Source organism: Cyprinus carpio, chromosome B2, assembly GCF_018340385.1.
Source record: "Cyprinus carpio isolate SPL01 chromosome B2, ASM1834038v1, whole genome shotgun sequence".
Taxonomy (NCBI): Eukaryota; Metazoa; Chordata; class Actinopteri; order Cypriniformes; family Cyprinidae; genus Cyprinus; species Cyprinus carpio.
The window spans coordinates 15,139,786-15,160,250 of record NC_056598.1 but is presented as its reverse complement, the minus strand read 5'-3'; the positions used below and the strand labels follow the sequence as shown (position 1 = coordinate 15,160,250).

General features: G+C 36.7%; 1 protein-coding gene across 6 annotated transcripts in view; it reads right to left on the bottom strand.

Moving 5' to 3' along the window:
- LOC109055414 (TRAF2 and NCK-interacting protein kinase-like) overlaps positions 1-20,465 on the bottom strand; it is an 83,329-nt gene that overhangs the window by 27,593 nt on the left and 35,271 nt on the right. For all 6 annotated transcript variants that reach the window (XM_042718271.1, XM_042718270.1, XM_042718275.1 and 3 more), the window contains exons 3-8: positions 14,248-14,304; positions 12,848-12,973; positions 4,831-4,941; positions 4,138-4,228; positions 1,598-1,728; positions 205-259 (exon numbers count right to left, since the gene is read on the bottom strand). In XM_042718271.1, the coding sequence (XP_042574205.1) occupies positions 205-259; positions 1,598-1,728; positions 4,138-4,228; positions 4,831-4,941; positions 12,848-12,973; positions 14,248-14,304 (571 nt within the window). The remainder of the gene's footprint in view (positions 1-204; positions 260-1,597; positions 1,729-4,137; positions 4,229-4,830; positions 4,942-12,847; positions 12,974-14,247; positions 14,305-20,465) is intronic.

The following is a 20,465-nucleotide window of genomic DNA, read 5'->3' as shown; positions in this document are numbered from 1 at the left end:
AAGTTTCAAAATGAAGGTACATTTATTTGCAAAATATTTAATTCAGTGTAGGCACTGCTTCAGGGTTATTTAATAATTTTTTTTCTGCTTTGATGACCTTGAAAAATGAAGTAGTCCTGTCCTGACGAAACTTTGGATGGTGTATACCTTTTCTATGAAAACATAAATCCCAATACACACAAAGCAGTGAACCATTTTACTCACGTGGGGCTCCTTCAGCCATCTCAATGGCTGTGATTCCCAACGACCACAGGTCACTCTGAAACACAAGAGAGGAAAGTTACATGAGATGGGACACAAAAACTTAAGACATCATAGACAAGTTTAGAAATGTTAGATAAACTATTACCGAACATAAAATAATAAAAAAAAGATTGTATGCCCCTTAAATTGGTCTGTCCCATCTAAGAGGTCTTGATCTTCTTGAATGTAAATTACCAACAGATTTTCAAACAAGAAATGTCATTTTTTAAATTATATAAAAAAAAAAAAATCTATTTATATCAGCTATTCATTCATTCAGACACTGGGATTATCAGTTTTGATCTAAAATGGTCATAGTTTGTTGTATCGCCACAATGACTTGCCCATCCCAGATTCACTTTTTTATGGTTTCTCTCTACACACAAATGTAACCACAGGTACGCAAATAACAAACCGATGTGATAACCTTTAGTTTCTCTTCCATGGAAATCTGGCTGCTTGACAGTTTTTTTTAAACTGCTGTCAGTTAACACTAAAACAGTCTGATGGATTCTATTGAAATTTGGTGAGTGATTTGACGACATAACAAAACAAAAAGATGAGTGAAAGGTTCACCCTTCTATCATCTGTCCCTTCTTCAGAGGGAAGACAGACTCACGCCTGCTGATGCCCTCTTTTATTCCAAGGCACTGCCCATGAACAGAGTAATGAAACTGGTGTCAAATGACTATTGTTAGCATTAGATAAAAAAAAAAAAAAAAAAATTATATGAAATATTCTCTAACACACAATTACCCCATCTTGAAAAGTAGCTAGCTTTAAACACATCAAAAGTCTGTATTCCCCATAAAAACCTCAGAAGTCTTGACCTTTTTGACTGCAATCAATCAACAGAAATCACACAACAAATGTCAATTTTCTAATAAAAAATCAGATCAGATGCGGTGATAACTGCAATAAATTAAAAAATGTCAAATATAATCTGAAGTAAATTTTTGCCATCACAAAAAAAAGTTAATTTTACTCAAAAATGTAATGTCTATTTAATTTTTATGTTCATTAAAATATTAGTTACAGGGTTAAATCACAAATCTTAAATAAGATCAACAGAAAACAAAACCACTCACACACATACATACATACATATTTTTCTGAAAGTCCTTTTGCTGAAAAGATTTCCAACAGGACAAACCTAATACAGCACAGGCTTTTATCAGTGGTGCTGAGCATTATGTCTATGACAAGTAGGCAATTTGATATGCCAACATAAATGCCATGCAGCAGAGAGTAAATCCACTGCACACAGAGTTTTCTCACAACGTGATTATCACTTCAAGACCATGTAGAATATCATATGTCACAGATTATATATTTCTGAGTAAGGACAGCTCACCTTATAGTCATATGTGGCATCAGGATTCTCATCACATGCAATGACCTCTGGTGCCATCCAATAAGGAGTGCCGATGAAAGTGTTCCTGCGGCTCACGGTGCGATCTAGCTGTGCACTCACACCAAAGTCCACTGGGGTTCAGATGAAATAGATGGAGAGGAAAACAATCTGATTAGTTTTAAGCAAATGCTGAGAGCTACAGGGGTACAACAGGTAGGACTAACTGCAAGAACTATAGACATTATAGCACCATATTTAATATTTAACAGGAATGAAAACAAGGCTGTGAGGGAAAGGAGTACAGTGCATTCAATGCTGCTATTTAAATACAAACTGATTGAGTTGATTCAGCTAACAAAAGTTACCCCCCCCACCCCCTCACCCCCCCCCAAAAAAAAACAATTTACGAGATCTAAGACCTTTATAAAACGTGTGCCATTGTAAACACTATAATCTATCCCCCAGAGCCTCATTTGCGTCTGTGTTAAATTCAACATGGTGTCTAACCTGATTAAGGTCTATAGGCCATGATGCAATTACTTCTCTACCACTGTGATCAAACAAATTAGAGACAACACCTAAAGTACAACTGAGGCCCTTGTTTCAAAGTTATTAAACAATTATTTTATTGTAATGTCATGTACTGACCAGATGTGATGCAATAAAGTGATAAAAGCCATCTTTAAGATTTTGTTCCGACAAGTGAAAGATATCATGGTGTGGTCATATTTACTGTTGCTTTGTGAAAACTTGCAAACAAAATATAGCTAAATTGCGAATTTTCCACATGGGCCAAAAAAGTTCTCCACACAGAATTTATTCATGTTAAAGTTCACTTGAATTTGCTGCATTGAGTGGTGTTTTGTGTATCGCTATTCGCTCTACTATTGCGAAAGATATTTTTTGACCTGCAAAGTTTCGCCAAAATTCTCTAAGTTGACCACACCTTCATGCAGAGGAGCCCCACCCACTGGGGAATTTCACCAGTCCAAAAATGTCCGGTAATTAAAAGTATTTGATGTTTAAAGTCCGCATTAAATCAAAATTGACTTTTTACTTTACTAGCGCACATTGCTATAGCCTTGATGTGAACAATTAATCCGTACAAGTTAATCCGCTGAAAAAAAAAAAAAAAAAAAAAAAAAAAAAAAAATTCTAAACAATTGCTTCTGCTCTGGAATTGAATTCCTTCTGGGATGACGAAGTTTGATGGCTTGAGCAGAATGTCCTCAAACACACCCCACTTCAACCATTAGGTTGCTATAAGTAAGAGACAGAGAGGAGCGCAAAAAAAAACAAAAAACTGCCTTCTACTCAATATTCCATTTCAGCTGAAAATACATCACTACACTGAAATAAAGACGGCAGCAACTTCCGGTTCACGTGGACTTTAATGTACAGTTCCACATTAAAAAAAAACTAGTTTATGCTAATGCAAGGGTATTTCTAATGCTGCGTCTATGGGAGGGACGGTAAAATTGGCATCGTTCTCTCTTCTGACGGCCAATATCAGTTATAAACTTAAAAGGGATGGTATACCCAAAAATTTTAATTCTGTCATTAATTACTCACCCTCATGTCGTTCCTAAGACCTTTGTTTACCTTCAGAACACAAATTAAGTTATTTTTGATGAAATCCGAGAGCTTTCTGACTCTGCATAGACAGCAAGGGAACTACCACGCTGAATGCCCCAAAAGGTAGTAAGGACATTGTTAAAATAGATATTCATGATTCCACCTTAACTTTACGAAGCTACGAGAATACTTGTGTACTTTTTTCCCCCCAAAGATGAACGAAGGTCTTCCGGGTTTGGAACGACATGAAGGTGAGTGATTATTGACAGCTTTTTTTTTTTTTCGGTGAACTATTCCTTTAACACATTTACACAACATGCTAATGGGTGAAAAAAAAAAAAAAAAAAAAAAAATCAACAGCTGCTCCATTTGTGGTTAGTGCCGTACATGCTCTCAGGATAGATGACGTCCTATAAAGAATTGCAATACATAAGAAGCTAGTTTAACTAGACATGATAAAATAAAAAACTGAAACATTTACATGTGATAAATCAAATAGGTGCGCTGACATGCAAGTGCCTGTGCTTTCAGGTAATTGGCCTCTCCTCACAGTAAACACGGAGATGTAATGACATTAAATAAAAACAAATGTTCTCAAGGCAGAGAGACAGAGAAAATAAACTATTTGTTTTGAAAAGCGCCTTTCGCAATCACAAACCTTTAGCATTCAGCCTTCAGCATATTTATGAAATCTGCTAGAGTAGCACTGTCAACTAAAGGACGATCAATTATTTACCCCACACAGGCTAATTGATTTACCTCTGTTCCAGCCTACTCTGTCTCACAGTCAATGCTAATTTCCTCGCTGAGTCTTAAGGGGGCACTGCTAAAGGACAACAGTGCATTAGCATTGCTAGGCCATGCTTCTTTTTAGATTTCTTTGCTTTGAAACCTTCTCTGCACAGTGGCAGTGAGGCCTGTCAATGCAATGCAAAGCTATCCGAGCCTCAGGGCTGTGCTCTTACCTAGTTTGACCTCCGCGTTCTCTGTTAGCAGCACATTCTGGCCTTTGATGTCTCTGTGGATGACTTTGTGAAGGTGGAGATGAGTGAGGCCCTAGAAAAAGAGAAATATGAATTAGGAGAGAAAAAAAGGCAGAATCCTTCATTCACAAACTAGGTTGTGAATGAGTAAATAAAATTATTATTATTATTATTTTTTTGTGAAATGTTCTTCCTGAACATTTATTCGCATTTTGCCATTCTTTAAAATAAATGCAACTTGGTATGATAATGTCACCTAATACAATGACATTTTTTCTGTGGAACACAAAACGATTCATGCTATAGATTTAAGATCTTCTAAATGCATATTACTAATACACTACCATTTAAACATTGGACATTTGTAAAATTAATACTTCTATTCAGCAACAATGCATTAAAATGCATAGTTACTAAAAATTCTGCTTAAAATAATTAAAGTTGATCTAAAGTTAAAAAAAAAAAAATTAAAATTAAAATGACCCCAAACTTCTAATCAGTAGAGAATTTGATTAGATAGTTGAAATACACTATTAAGAAAGGCCAGTATATACTGTTGCCCAGGTAGAATATCGCAGTACAGTTGTTTTGGACTGGTAAATCACCTAAAACAGCACACATGTTCCAAATGCTAGTTTAAGCACAGCAGGGACGAATAAAGCACAGTGAGTTTACCCTGAGGATCTCTCTGCTAATGTAAGCAGTCCAGTCTTCCCTCAGTGAGTTGCCCTTGGTGTTCTTGATCAGGTCTGTCACTGAGCCTGCGCCACAGAACTCCATCACCAGCTGTAGAGGAGACAACACAAGTCACTTCCTGCAAATCATAATCGTCCTTTTGTCTTTCACACAGTCCCTTAAAGACTCCATTAAATCAAAGTGAGAGATTTATGGCTTTGAGTCTATGTCTGATAGCTTTGAGGTCATCTATTTGATATTGTACTGCTACACTCACTTTTATTACATAAACTCAATTTCAGCACTATACAGATTTTGAACAATCAAACACTTTCTAATATGATAATGTCATTCCCCTTTAATATGTTCCGTTTCAATAGTAAAAATGTCAACACAGAAAAGAAAACTGTTCATTAAACAATTTCAAGGGGTCTTGAAACACTTTCAACAACTTTTAGCCCCAAATCTAATTTCTGTGCAACTGTCCCATTTATTCTCATTTTGCCCTCGCCTACCATTTGCTTATCAAAAATATATTAGAACAACCCACTTAAACTGCAAACAATCACAAACAAAACCCAAACAAACAAACAAACAAACAGCATGATATGGGGCTGCCTGCATTAATCAGCCCGTTACTATTTCATGGGATTACGCCCCACTGAGCGGATTTTATTATATATTAAAGACAGAGAGGAAAGTCCCACAGATCATTAAAAAACATGATAAATATTGTAGCATTCAACACAAACACCCAAGTAGAGACATTCAAATGGAGGACATAAATCTTTGAGCACTGCTCAACCGCAGGCTCTGAGAGAGAGAGAGAGAGAGAGAGAGAGAGAGAGAGAGAGAGAGAGAGAGAGAGAGAGAGAGAGAGAGAGAGAGAGAGAGAGAGAGAGAGAGAGAGAGAGAGAGAGAGAGACTGCAGAGGAGAGAGAGAGAGAGAGAGAGGAGAGAGAGGAGCGGAGGAGGAGAGAGAGAGGAGAGAGAGAAGAGAGAGAGAGAGAGAGAGAGAGAGAGAGAGAGAGAGAGAGAGAGAGAGAGAGAGATATTAATATGCATGTGGATGCTGGGATAAATGTAGCAGACAGGAGGAAAGGCCTGTCATCATCGTCATGCGCTGAAGATCTGATCTCCTCCTCTCCCACTGGACCATATCTCTCAGACCCAAGACATGTAGTGTTTAAAAGGCTGCATCACTCAGGTTTTAATTGGACCTGATTTGGCTGCAAGAACGAAACTTGCTGGCAAAGTGGCAAGCACAAGAGATCAAGAGGGACCTTCACTTAAATATCTGATGTGAATTTCATTTAAGATGCAACTGAGTATAAATCTAGAAGTGCATGTCTTGTCTGAGTGCTCAATTCAACAAAAACAAAAAAAACAATCACAACACAACACAAAAAATAAAAAGAAAGGGATGAAAAAAAGGTATATATTTTTTTTTCTTCAGGTCTATTTTTCCTTATCTTCAATTATTTGTAATAATGGGAAGGGTAATTCCTCAGAAGCGAAAGGTGATACTACTGTAATACGGGTAAGCTCATAATACTAAGTTAATCATAGCCCATTAATCTTTGTCCGTTTGTTTTCCTAGGTGGAGGCAGTGAACTTTTACACATGAAAACAAAATCTGTTCACATGTAAAGGGCAACTGACAAATAACTAAATCTACTGTTCTAGTACAGGAATCTGAAAAATTTGTTTTGAGAAACACCTACGTTTTTTAACTACCACATGGAATTTATTCCGCGTAGAAGCTAGATTTAATTTGCTGCAAATGAAAATGACAAGTACGGCCCATTAAATAAATTGTACTGTTGAGTACCTGACTGTTGTTTATATAAAACTCTGAAACCACATCTTTCCAGAACAAAAACAACTAAGCTATCTAAAAACTGTAGTCAAGTTACAAATATACTAGCGATTTGTCATGCTACAACATTGCTGCATTCGACAAATGAACATAACACACCAATTGTGGATATGAAAATGGCTGCAAAATGTAGCTAGTCAGCTTAGTTGATCCTCAAACCCTCCGATTTAGCCTTATTCTGTTGTAATTGGAAGTGACTTGTGCTTCTAGCTCCTCTAATCGTACTTCAGCGGAGAGTGTCCTGTCTGGTCACGAGCCCTTGAGCACAGCCCTCAGGTTCAAATACGCCATGTCAGAGATGTGTGCTCAACCACACAACAGCCACTCAAGCTGGCTGCATCTGGAAATGGCCTACAGTTAAATAAGGAAACACTTTACATTATTCAGTTCTCTGAAAATGAACATTTGCTTCTGAGGCCACAGTATGACTTAAAGGGATAGTTCTCCCAAAAATGAAAAATTGTCATTATTTACTCATCCTCATGAGTTTATTTCTTCTGTTGAGCACAAAAGAAGATATTATGAAGAATGTTGGTAAAAAACATTTGTTGGTAGCCACTGACTTCCAAAAAATACTATGGGAGTCAATAGCTACCGTCAACTTTTTGGTTACCAAAATTTTTCAAAAATTCTTCTGTGTGAAGAAAGAAATTATTTTTTTTTTGAGTAAACTTTACCTTTAGGAATTGTAAGTTCAAACAAGGATAAATCCATTGTGTAAGAACAGTTGAAGTAAAGCTCAGTAATCTTGAGGTCTAAGCAAATCATAATCCACATACAAAACCACAACACCACATAAAGAAACATCATGTGCTGCTTGACCTCTTTAATACTTTATGAATCATGAGAAACTTGCTATTTTTCTGTCTAGGATGCCATAAAGGAGGAAGAATGAGATCATTGAGCACTGCTCATGAGGCTGTGTTTTGGGTGATGGTGCTTCTCTATTTTGAGACGCTGACTCATTTTCACAGACTATCACACTCAGTCGTAGGCCGTGATTCAGCACCAATGCATGTCTGCTAGACAGAAACATGTACATGCAGTAGGACTACGTGATGCTTAGGCATTTTCGCAGCAACATGAATCTCAACAGAATCAAATCTCAATTGCCTTAGTACACTCATATGAAAAGACCAGTATATGGTGTGTTTGATGCAGATACCATAAAGGATTAGTTCACTTCCAGAATAAAATATTCCTGATAATTTACTCACCCCCATGTCATTGAAGATGTTGATGTCTTTCTTCAGTCGAAAAGAAATTAATGTTTTTGAGGAAAAAGTTCCAGGATTTTTCTCCACATAGGAAACTTATATGAGGATCAACGAGTTAAAGATCCAAATTGCATTTTCAGTGCAGCTTCAAAGGGCTCTACACAATCCCAGCCAAGGAATAAGAGTCTTTTCTAGTGAAACGATTGGTCATTTTCTTAAAAAAATATATATATATATTTTTAGCATGATTATTGCACAGGTGTGCCTTAAATGTGCAGTTTTACTGTAATGGGGGGTGGGTTCCAAAAACCAGTCAGTATCTGGTGTGACCACCATTTGCCTCATGCAGTGCAACACATCTCCTTCGTATAGAGTTGATCAGGTTGTTGATTGTGGCCTGTGGAAAGTTGGTCCACTCCTCTTCAGTGGCTGTGCGAAGTTGCTGGATTGGCAGGAACTGGAACACGCTGTCATATATGACAATCCAGAGCATCCCAAACATGCTCAATGGGTGACATGTCCGGTAAATATGCTGGCCATGCAAGAACTGGGATGTTTTCAGCTTCCAGGAATTGTGTACAGATCCTTGCAACATGGGGCCGTGCATTATCATGCTGCAAAATGAGTTGATGGTTGTGGATGAATGGCACAGCAATGGGCCTCAGGATCTCGTCACAGTATCTCTGTGCATTCAAAATACCATCAATAAAATGCCCCTGTGTTCGTTATCCATAACATATGCCTGCCCATACCATAACCCCACCACCACCATGTGCCACTCGATCCACAACGTTGACATCAGCAAACCACTCACTTTACACCGCTCAACCATACACACTGTCTGCCATCTGCCCTGTACAGTGAAAACCGCGATTCATCCGTGAAGAGAACACCTCTCCAAAGTGCCAGACGTCATCGAATCTTAGCATTTGCCCTCTCAAGTCGGTTTCGACGACGAACTGCAGTCAGGTCGAGACCCCGATGAGGATGACGAGCATGCAGATGAGCTGCCCCTTCTGACAGTTTGTGCAGAAATGTTGTTGCAAAAATTGTTATGCAAACCAATTGTTGCAGCAGCTGTCCGGGTGGCTGGTCTCAGATGATCTTGGAGGTGAAGATGCTGGATGTGGAGGTCCTGGGCTGGTGTGGATACACGTGGTCTGCGGTTGTGAGGCTGGTTGGATGTACTGCCAAATTCTCTGAAACGCCTTTGGAGACGGCTTATGGTAGGGAAATGAACATTCAATTCATGGGCAACAGCTCTGGTGGACATTCCTGCAGTCAGCATGCCAATTTTACGCTCCCTCAAAACTTGCGACATCTGTGGCATTGTGCTGTGTGATAAAACAGCAGATTTTAGAGTGGCCTTTTATTGTGGCCAGCCTAAGGCACACATGTGCAATAATCATGCTGTCTAATCAGCACCTTGATATGCCACACCTGTGAGGTGGATGGATTATCTCTGCAAAGGAGAAATGCTCACTAACACAGATTTAGACAGATTTCTGAACAATATTTGAGAGAAATAGGCATTTATATGTTGCGTTTATAATTTTGTTCAGGGTACATATACATACATATATACATATACATATACATATACATATACATATACCTTGCACTAGTTCTGTGATGCACGTCCACGACTTCATGCATTACGTAATCACATTGGAAAGGTCACACGGGATGTAGGCAGAAGTAGTAACAAACTTCATCTGATTTTCTCCTCCAACTTCAAAATCGTTGTTTTACCTTTTTTGTAAAGGGTGTTTGATTTAGTCTTTGCACAATCATTTTGTAAACACTGGGTCGGTACTTCCACCTACGTCACTCATGACCTTTCCAATGTGATTACGTAATGCGTGAAGTCATGGACATGCAACGCAGAGCTTGTGCAAGATGAGCATTTGTGGTAAAACGTATACACATTTTTATATAAAAAGAAAAAAAAAAAAAGACTAGATAAATGTAAATGTTTTGCTAGATAAGAACCTTATTCCTTGGCTGGGATGGTGAAGAGCCCTTTGAAGCTACACTGAAACTGCAATTTGGACCTTCACCCGTTGGTCCCTGTTGAAGTCCACTATATGGAGAAAAATCCTGTAATGTTTTCCTCAAAAAACTTTATTTTCAACTGGAGAAAGAAAGACGAACATCTTGGATGACATGGGGGTGAGTAAATTGTCAGGATTTTTTTTTTTCGGGAAGTGAACTAAATGTGAATATACATCAAAACGCTTATTTTATTTTATTTAGTATTTTTGTTAGTTCTATATGTTAACCAACAAGCTTTTTTATTCAACCTTGCTGTTTGAACAGGAGCTCTAAAAGCTAGTCCAGCAAAAACCAGCCTAAAGAAATGTGAAAATGACATGCTGGTGAAAGCTGGTCTTTTTAAAAGGGCAGGCTTTCATTGCCTCGATGTCCTCTTCAACAGACTGAAAAGAATATGCAATGTGCTGCAAACTAATCTTTGTGCACTAGGACAAAACTGAAGGAGTAATTTATAGGTTTCAATCTTAATTCAGAGTCCAAAGCACTAACTGCTGTTAAGTTGGGAGCAATCGTAAAATAGAAATTGCTTATTCAATTCAAGTTTATTTGAATAGCACTTTTTACGATACAAATCGCTGCAAAGCAACTTTACAGAAATTTAAGTTTCTACAATATTTAGTAGTAGCTTATCAGCTTATGCAAGAACGGCGCTGAAGTTGAGTGCCAGAGTGAATGTATTCCCTTGGAAACTTGCACGCCACCTACCTGAAGAGCAGGAGCAAAACTGAATGTAGGTTTCAATCACTTGATCATGCCAAAAGCTTCTTTCCCAATCGGTCTTTAGTCTTTTGATTGTCAGGTCAAAGGGAATACTGAAGAGGTCTGTGGCCCTCGAGTTTTACAGCAGTGGGAATGTCACCCTTCATCTGAAAGGTCTGCCCATTCAAGAGCTGTCACTCAGTGCTGAGATGTGTCACAAATGCACTTCATTTCCTGCGATGTCTATCTTTATTGGTGGAGTGCTTCATCTATGTGCCCCTGTTTGTCCCTGCAGCCGCTGATAAACAACACAAATTACCCTGCCACTATCAGACCTGTCTTTCAGCTGAGGAAGAGAAGGGAAGTGGAAGAGGAAAAAGAGTTGTCAGGAGAAGAAAATATGGATGAGAAAAGTAAACTAGAGTGGGAGATGAAGCGAAAGAATAAGTATAGTCAGCAGATTTAAATAATGCTCTCTCAACTTTACTTATTACGGAGATCATTACTTCATTATACACAGCTGTCACTGGGGTGCTAACCCTATGTTACAAAAGCTTAAAAAAAGTATGTTTGATGGCACATATTAGTACCTTACAGGTACATATTAGTTCCTTTTGAAAGGGTACCAACCCCGTGACAGTTCTGTACCTTTTGTCTGAGAGTGTAGGCCAAATACTATCAGTAAAATGGCAAAATGCAGTAACTGCATCACTGGAATTCTGAACATGACTTCCAAGTTTTAAATATTATTGATTTAATATAAATTTTCACACTCGGGTTTTCTGCAAATCTGAGCATAGCCTCAGACAAATCAGTCTTTCAATAGACAGATCATTCAATTTTGGTTAATTTTGACAAATAATGCAGTTAAGACACAGGAAAATCAAACCTATTTTAACTGGAATATTACTATTATATACAGTGAGTATAATTAAATATTTTCCAGTGAGCCTTGAATGAATTTTGTGTAAAATAAATGTTTGTTTCATTTATATAAAAATTCTATTGGTCTCATTGGTATAATTAAATTCAATTATTATTTATAGTGGTCGTTCTCAATTTATTTAAATTGAAGGCCCACCAATTGTCAAACAATATTTAAAAGGCCTAGGCTATAATATTCCTTCTGGTATTTCTGCTGTAATAATGACAAAGTTGCTAATTATTAAACTGCTTTATTAACACAAACTGGGAGTTTATTAAATAAATTAACCAAAATTAATGTTGTGCCTCCAGAAGTTTTAAGAACTGTATCTTTTTTCATTAAAACGGATGTTGAGGGGGGAAATAAAAAAGGAAGTATATTTTTCCATTTTTTAAAACATTGTTTTTTAAAAACAAATTATATAATTTTAATAAATTAAATAAAAAATAATAATAATAATTTAATATTTTTTAATTTAATTTTGAATCATCCTGTGACCTGGTTCCCTGGCTGAGAACCACTGATCTACATTATTTCAGCATTATATTGTTATAAATCAACCTCATCTCTAAATATTGGCTTTGGGTTTTAAAAACCTATATTGGTCAGCCATAACATTCAAGCACACATCAACTCACAACTAGGGCTGCCCTCGACTAAGGATTTTTCTGGTCGACTAGTAGTCGTTCATTTGAAGCATTAGACAAGTAATCACACTTTATTAATAAACCATTTAAATAATAATAATGAGCCTTAACATTGCCTAATAAGCACTCAAGTGCACACATAAAGCTTGCCACAGCACCGGCAGAAGTAACGGTCTGTCCGTCATGGACTGCGTGACTTGGCCAATGTGGATTTATTTTTCTGCGACTAATGTCTACCAAGTTTCTTCTGGTCGACTAAGGAGTTAGGGCAGCCCTATTCACAACTGAGTGAGAAGAGTACATAAAAATAGACACATTCTATTCCACTCTTTACACAAAGGCTTCACGGCCTTTACAAAGTCCTTAACTTTTCCCAGCATAGAGCTCCATTAACTCTCCATGACAACAAGTCTGTAGGTGAGACAACGGTTCTTTGATTCCTGTTTATCAATGTTCATTCAAGGACCATTTATCATACATTTCCCCATAGGCCCATTAAAGACCACATATACACAGGGCAGTGTGTTCAAAGCACAGATGGATACACTCTCTCGCTCTCTCTCTCTCCACTGGCACACTGGGACACGATACTCACCCACAGCTGGTCATCCACACCGGGAGGGTTCTTTTTAATGAAGGCACCATAGTAGGTGGCAATGTTCCTGTGGTGAGAGTATTTCTTCAGCATGTTGATCTCAGCTTTGATCTCCTCCTCTTCCTCCTGTCAAGACACATGCGGCAGGGAATCATGGGATATCTCCTTACTCTCTAAAGTAAAGCTTGAGGCCTGTGGGACCACTCTAGTGACCTATAATAAGAGGTGCTTTTACATGAAGTAGATGGGGGAAGGTGGGCACAGGATTAGCTCTTGGCCCCAAGAATTACATCTTTACTGGAGTGTCCCTCTGGGGGCCCCTCAAGCCCCCCAACTCAATGAGCTCTTCTCAAGAGCATGCTGGACTCTGCTGATGAACAGCTATTTGAGCTAATGACAACTCTCTTTATCTGCTCTCTCATTCACTACAGGTCAAACACATAATTTCCAGGAACCACCCATCCTGATAACTGGATTCCCTCATCACCCAACATTTTTGAGCATCCTAGGCATTTTACAAACACTCATACATTGTCTAAAATGATGTCTATGAAGGCAGTCGATAAGGCTTTGAAACATTCATAGTCTATAGCAGGAGGACCCCCAACACTGCACATTTTGCATGTCTCCTTTGTCTGACACACCCATTTCAAGTCTGTGAGTCTCTACTAATGAGCAGGTGACATGAATCAGGTGTGTCTGATTAAGGAGACATGCAAAATGTGCAGTGATGGGGGTCCTCCAGGAACGTGGTTGAGAACCACTGGTCTATAGTACAGGGAAGACATTCGTCCCACAAAACAAGGATCTATGTAACCTGCTAATCAAGCGTTATTTACCCTGAAATAACAGGGGGCAGCCACAAGCCATTACAAACACAACCAACGGTGGCCAGTGAAATCATAACAGCTTGTGAACTGAATTCGCTACGGTATTTCAAAATCTACAACAGCTTATTAAATGCTAAATTGACTTTAGATTAAAAAATAAAAAGATAGATTGGAAAAATCTGCCGTTAAAAAGAGCAGACGTGACTGAAATACTGCAACTGAATAAAAAAAAACTGCAGCCCAATGACTGTCACTTGAGGGAACTCTACTTTAAAAACACAGAAAACATTGTAGCCTTATCTTTTCTGCTCTATTGTAAAGAGGGATGCTAAAAGGTTATTAAGAAGACATCATATTTTATCATCCAGAGAGCTAATAAGAAGAAAACTAAGCCTTGAGGATATATGAATAATTTAAAACCTCAAAAATAAGATCAACTAAGCCTAAAATAAACCTGCAGATAAGCAAAGGACTCTTTAAGAGGCTTCGACATCTTGTAGGGGAAACACGTTTACAGCTTCAGAGCATAATAAGAGGTCAATACTCTAGTACAGATGAAAATAAACTCACCCCTGTGACATCCATGCACTTGATGGCAGCCAGTTGACCCGTTTTGACATGTCGGCCCTGCAGAGAAACAAACATAGGTTGTGCTTAAAAAAAAAAAATTGCATAAAACTTGGAATATCATTGTGCCTTCATCATGCCTGGGAAACAATTCAATGAATATATTTATAGCTTCAAATATTCCTACTCTAGGCAAACAAAAAACTATTTCAAACTACTGTAAGAACATAAACTGATTATGTCCTTCCTTAGAGAAGAGCGTTAGGCTCAGCTGGATACAGGCAAGAGTCATGAAATGCCCAAATAAGGCTCAATTTTCATCAACAACATCTTCAATGTTTCAGTAAGATATTTCAAGGAAGGCTGACCTAAATTCCAGCATTTTCTGTTTATCCAAATAAATTCACCCAGAGAAATAAATACACCAAAAAAAAAAAAAAAAAAAAAAAAAAACTATTGTTCTATAATTGGCAATTAATTACTTTGAAAGAGACACTAACACTACAGATTACACCTGTCAAATAATAAAACTCAATGGGCATATTTGTTTAGTTAACAATCATTAATTATCTTTCCAGCACGTTTCTTAATCACCTTATCTAAAAAAAAAAATAATTGTTTCTTAAAATAACTAGTTTGTCATGCACACCTCATAACATCAGTATGTGATTTCTGTCTATAAAAAGGCACTGATAAATACTTCCATTTTAAAAATAAGAACTTTAAGCCATGTTAAGTCTAAGAATGAATACACTGACTCGATATCTATGCGGTTCTTTAGTTCTAACTATAAACCTGTGCACTAGGTGTAATACAGCTCAGGGGCGGTAAGATTTTTTTGTGTTTAAATGTTTTTGAAATAAGGTCTCTCGTTCTCACCAATGCTGCATTTATTTGATCAAAAATACAGATGAAGCAGTAATATTACAATTTAAAATAATTGTTCTCTTTTATTTATTTTTCCTGTGATGAGAATTTCGAATTTTTAGCAGCCATTACTCCAGTCTTCAGTACCACATTATCCTTCAGAAATCATTCTAATAGAAATGATTATAAAGAGAAAACTGTAAAGACGCTCAATACAGCAACTCATTGCCTCAGTATCACTAAACCACCAACAGAAGCTTATTGGTTTAAGTACAGACCAACAGTGAAACAGGCACATACAGTTCCCAAATCACAATCACATGGAGGATCACAGTCAAGGCAGTCTGTCCCCATTTCTGAGTCACAAGGAGATTTTGTTCACTGGAGTCCAAGTTGTGTCAGAGCTGTTAAACCCAGATTTCACTGTGGACTAAGTTTTTTTTTTTTTTTTTTTTAAACCAGGAGGGGAAAAAAGTGAGCACTAGCTTCACTAATACAGGAAGGAACACGTGACATCTTCATCCTCATAATATTCCCATCCCACTTTGCTCATTAACTAGGGCCCTATGATTTCCACGATGCAGAAAACTCAGACAGAATTGCGGAATCCAGTCATAAAAACGGAATTTACTGTATAATGCAGCCGTCACTGAACTTGCAAAATTTTGGTGTTGCTCGCGATGTTTTCAGCTTCTGCTGCCTCAATATAGGAGTACATAAACACATAAACATAATCTCCAGAACTGTTCTGAGAGTCACTTCATGAGCATTTTACCGTTTCTTTTAAGGAAAAATGTCATATACAAACAAAACTTTAATGGGCTTCACAGCAACCTGTCAAAACAAAAGTTCAGATTAATTTGAAGAAACCATTACCTAAATGTTGTTGTAGTACTACTACTACTACTACTAATAAAATTATTATTAAAACATTATTTATAAAGGAATATTTTACATAAAAATTATTTAGCTGAATTTTAGCAGACAAATATAAATATACAATGCAGTATTTGTTTGGGGGGGGGGAATTAAATTATTTTTATAAAATCAATTAATTAGATATGCTTTTGATTATTAATATTTAAAATGGAATCCAGAAAATGAACAGAAAACAGAATTTGGTAAAAATAAAACTGAATTTGAGAAAAAAAGAAAACATTTCATTGGGCCTATAAAAAAGTCATTTTTGTAAAACTTTTCATAAATTGCTGATTAATATTGTAAGCTTCATGATTTCAATTAATTAGACATGCTTTTTGATGCATAATATTTAATTTAACCATAAAAACAGAGTGTAGAAAAATTTTAATTGATAATTTATATAACAGAATCCAGACAAATAAAAATGGAATAAATAGAATTTTGGAAAAAATAAAACAGATTTCATAGGGCTCTAATTAACACATTAGTTCCTCTTATAAGTCAGCATTCACAACTAGGTGAAACCATGACTAAGGGGCATCACTGGGCAGAACTTAGTTACACAAGTAGCAACTGCCTAATTCAGAATGTCTGGCCTCAGCTATCAGCCACATCCTCCTTCTGATATATAGGTCACAAGCGTGGTGACATTCTTCCCTACGGTATCAGCCAATCGGCAGCCGGCACTCATAATAATTAAATCTCAACGGCTCCCACCTCGAAATCAGCAATACGCTTCCTTCAGACACCAGACAAACAGATAGAGGGATAGAGACAGCAAAGCACTAGAGGAAGTAAACAGAGATACCAAAGATGAAGACATCTTGACAGTTAAATGTCAGAGAAGGAAAGGAATTTAGAATAGCCTCTGTAGAAAAGCATAGCCTGGGATGCAGGACTCAACATAAGGTGAATGTCCTTGACTATTTGTCGAAGGGCTAAAAGAGAGATTGTCAGGCAAATGACAAGACCATCTCAGTGGCACCATTAACGGGCAAAAATCTGACTCGTGCAAACATGTACGGTCCCTTAGCATAACATAACTGCAGCTTCACACACAAATAACAGATGGGCCAGACAGCGCTACCTTTCAAGGCCTCAGTGAATAGATTCGGCTGAACAACTAGAAAAGTTATTTTACCATCAGCAGGTGTTCAGCCATTGATTTTAATCCAGAACACGCAGTCTACGACTAAACAAAAACACTACAAACTCTTGACCTTAACAGAACTGGTTTCTTCCCCCGAATACACAATATTCTCACCTCACATGATACAAAGACTGTGTATTGCACTGCATTGCATTATATGTGAGCTTCGTGGAGTCAGCACAGAGCGTGTGCTTTTACAATCGAAATTCCATTCAGCCATTGGTCTTTGTGACCTAGATTTGTGGTAACAGTCCACGTGAACGAGGATTATTGGATTTAAAAACATATCTTATGAATGCTGTATACTTAAGTATATTTCTAGCACTGTGGCTCCTAATGGCATCGCTCAACACTAGGTTACAAGCAGGAATAATAATAGAATCGCTCGGTCTCTGCCAGAGTAAACAGAGCAGGAATGAAAGAGGGCGATGAAGACGAACAGAGCTCATTCCGTGACGTTCCGTAACACATGGGTCTGCTTCCTCCGATCCTACTGATGAAATTAAAGGCCACAGACCAAACACTTCAAAAGCCAATAAGAATAACATTGAATATACAGTATGAATTTGATAATCATTCAAATTTCTGAAACTCTGTATTAAATTACCATGGCATTACCATCTTTGTATCATGGTACAAGCAAGGTACTTTTTAATGGTTCTGGTGGCAATATAAACTGTCATCTGCATGGCTGCTGTTACATTAACTGTCGATGTGTGAATGATACCAGAGAAAGGCAGAGATGGCATTACATTCATGCATGCGAGTACATGAACGGCTCACATAACAACCATGTAATTGGGTGTTTACTGGCTCTGACTGATGTGTGACTTAATTTATTTCCCCCCTATTCGTCCTCCCATACTTGGTTTGAATTACGCTTGTCAGCCAAGTAGGACTATTAGCATAGACAAGGTTTTGTCAAAATTGACATTGAATCAACAAACTATTTGGTAAAAAAAAACAACGACAAAAAAAAAAAAACAATAAAAAAAAAGTTAAAATAAGTTTTAAAACCGTTTTAACTCATATGCCCATTTTTTTTTTTCTAAGTAAAATACCTGTATAGATTCTATATATTTTGTGAAAAATTAATGAAATAAATAAAAAGTATAAAATATATCATAAAACATTAAAAAATATGATTGTTGAAAATAAATACTTTATGTAAAAATATAAGATATGTAAATATAATAACATTAAAATAAAATAAGCAAATCTAAAAATGTAATATGTAAATATTCATTAACAATTAAAGTCTAATTTAGTCAGACTTAAAGTCAGAAAAAATAAAAAAGATCACAATTACTAAAAATAAATATAAATCACATGTATTATACAAAAACAAAATATGTAAATATATTTTTATATTTAATAATAAGAAAATGTAAAATTATGGGTATAAAATATATATATATAGATATATATATTATATCTATATATATATATATATATATATATATATATATATATATATATATATATAGATATATATATATATATATATATATATATATATATTTTTTTTTTTTTTTTTTTTTTTTTTTTAAGAAGAAAAGTTGAATCTTGCTGCATTTTTAGCAACTAAAGCACAACATGTTAATAAAAGCCCTGTGGCTAAAAATTATTAAAACATAATTCGAGAAAATATAAAGTCACTAACTGACTTCCAAGTTACTGTTTGAATTCAATCCAATCTCTTAGTATTTCCTAATAAGCAACAGAGACCCGATATTGAATATGTCATTAGGAGTCTGCCATAACATGCCAGATTTCTAGTTAATTTCTGCAGTTTCAGTGACAGCCAATTGTACTTTGCCTATAGCACAAGTCAACACATCTGCAGTTAAATGTCGCTGTTTGAAAGAGTCTCACCGCCTCTTTCTGCAGTGTTACATGTTTGAGTTAGAGAGAGGACTATAGACAAAGGGCTACAGGGGTGAGATGACAGGGATGGCCCGCGGTGTCAGGGAAAAAACTGGGTTTAATAAGATAGCCCAGCTGTTTGAGATGCAGGAGAGTTTCCCACTGAAACCAATTCGCTTGTGGCTTCTCCACATGACTGCAGAGGCACAGTGCAAGGTGAGCATTCCTGATAAGGCTAAATTGACTCTTTGAGCGCTCTTTCGTCTGGCCTTGAATTGGCACCACAGCCAAACCGCACCAGCGAAAACTTTTGACCTCTCAGTGGCTAAAAACCGCACACACCAACTTACAGTTTACAGATACTAAGACCAGATCAACAGTTGGAAAATAGAGCCGCTTACCGTGTTTTGCTAATATTAACCATTTAAACACCATCAAGCTTATTCAGTGTTTGCAGCAGTGCTGAGCAGGGAAAAAGTGTGCACACCGGCCCGCTCCAATCTGTCGTTTCACAGCAGCTGATCAGCAACACACTCCACAAAGTACTGAAGTTCCACATAAGGGCTGCAGAAAGCCAGCCAAAACATTCTGAGCTACACACCGACGAGACGAAAGTTACACCACATCCAAAGACTTTTGGCTAACCGTGCACGTCCACTGGTGCGGAGCTGAGTGGGATATTTAAATTCATTCTCTATGGGAGCTGAGCGGCAAGCTCAGGGGATTGTGCGATTGACGGTGGAGTGGAGCAAACACAGAGCATCAAACAGTAGAGAAGTGTTCAATGTCATGCATTAAGAGGCGAGTTTCATAGGTTTCAGAGCTTAAATCGCATTGTTGCACTTTTACTAGATTTAAATTCAGATTTAAAATTCAGTTTGAACTTTCTGAATGTGGCTAGAGTTTGGATGGGTAAACAAAATTACTTAAAATTATATTGTAGGGCTGCACAATTTAAGGAAAAAATTGTGATATTTTAAATAAAAATTGCAATTGCAATTTAAAGTGTAACTTTTTTAAACAACATCAAAGTGTGCAGCTTTTTTGTAGGTCTGCACAAATAACAATTGTTGTTATATAATAATATTATTATTATTATTATTATTATTATTATTATTATTATTATTATTATTATTATTATTATTATTATTATTAATAATAATAAATTATTATTAGTAGTAGTCGTAGTAGTATTAAATAATAATAATAATAATACTGCTTATAATAATATTAATAATAATAATAATATTATGAGTATTAGTATTATTAAGTGGAACACCAAAATAAAGCTTGTAGTGATGAAGTTCAAGTGGAGCATTATTTACTGCAAAGGCCAGCAGTGTGGCCTGTGTTTCTATTTTTGTCTTCAATATAATTATTTTAACGTGCAGTGGGAGAGTAAACTTAATATTAAAAT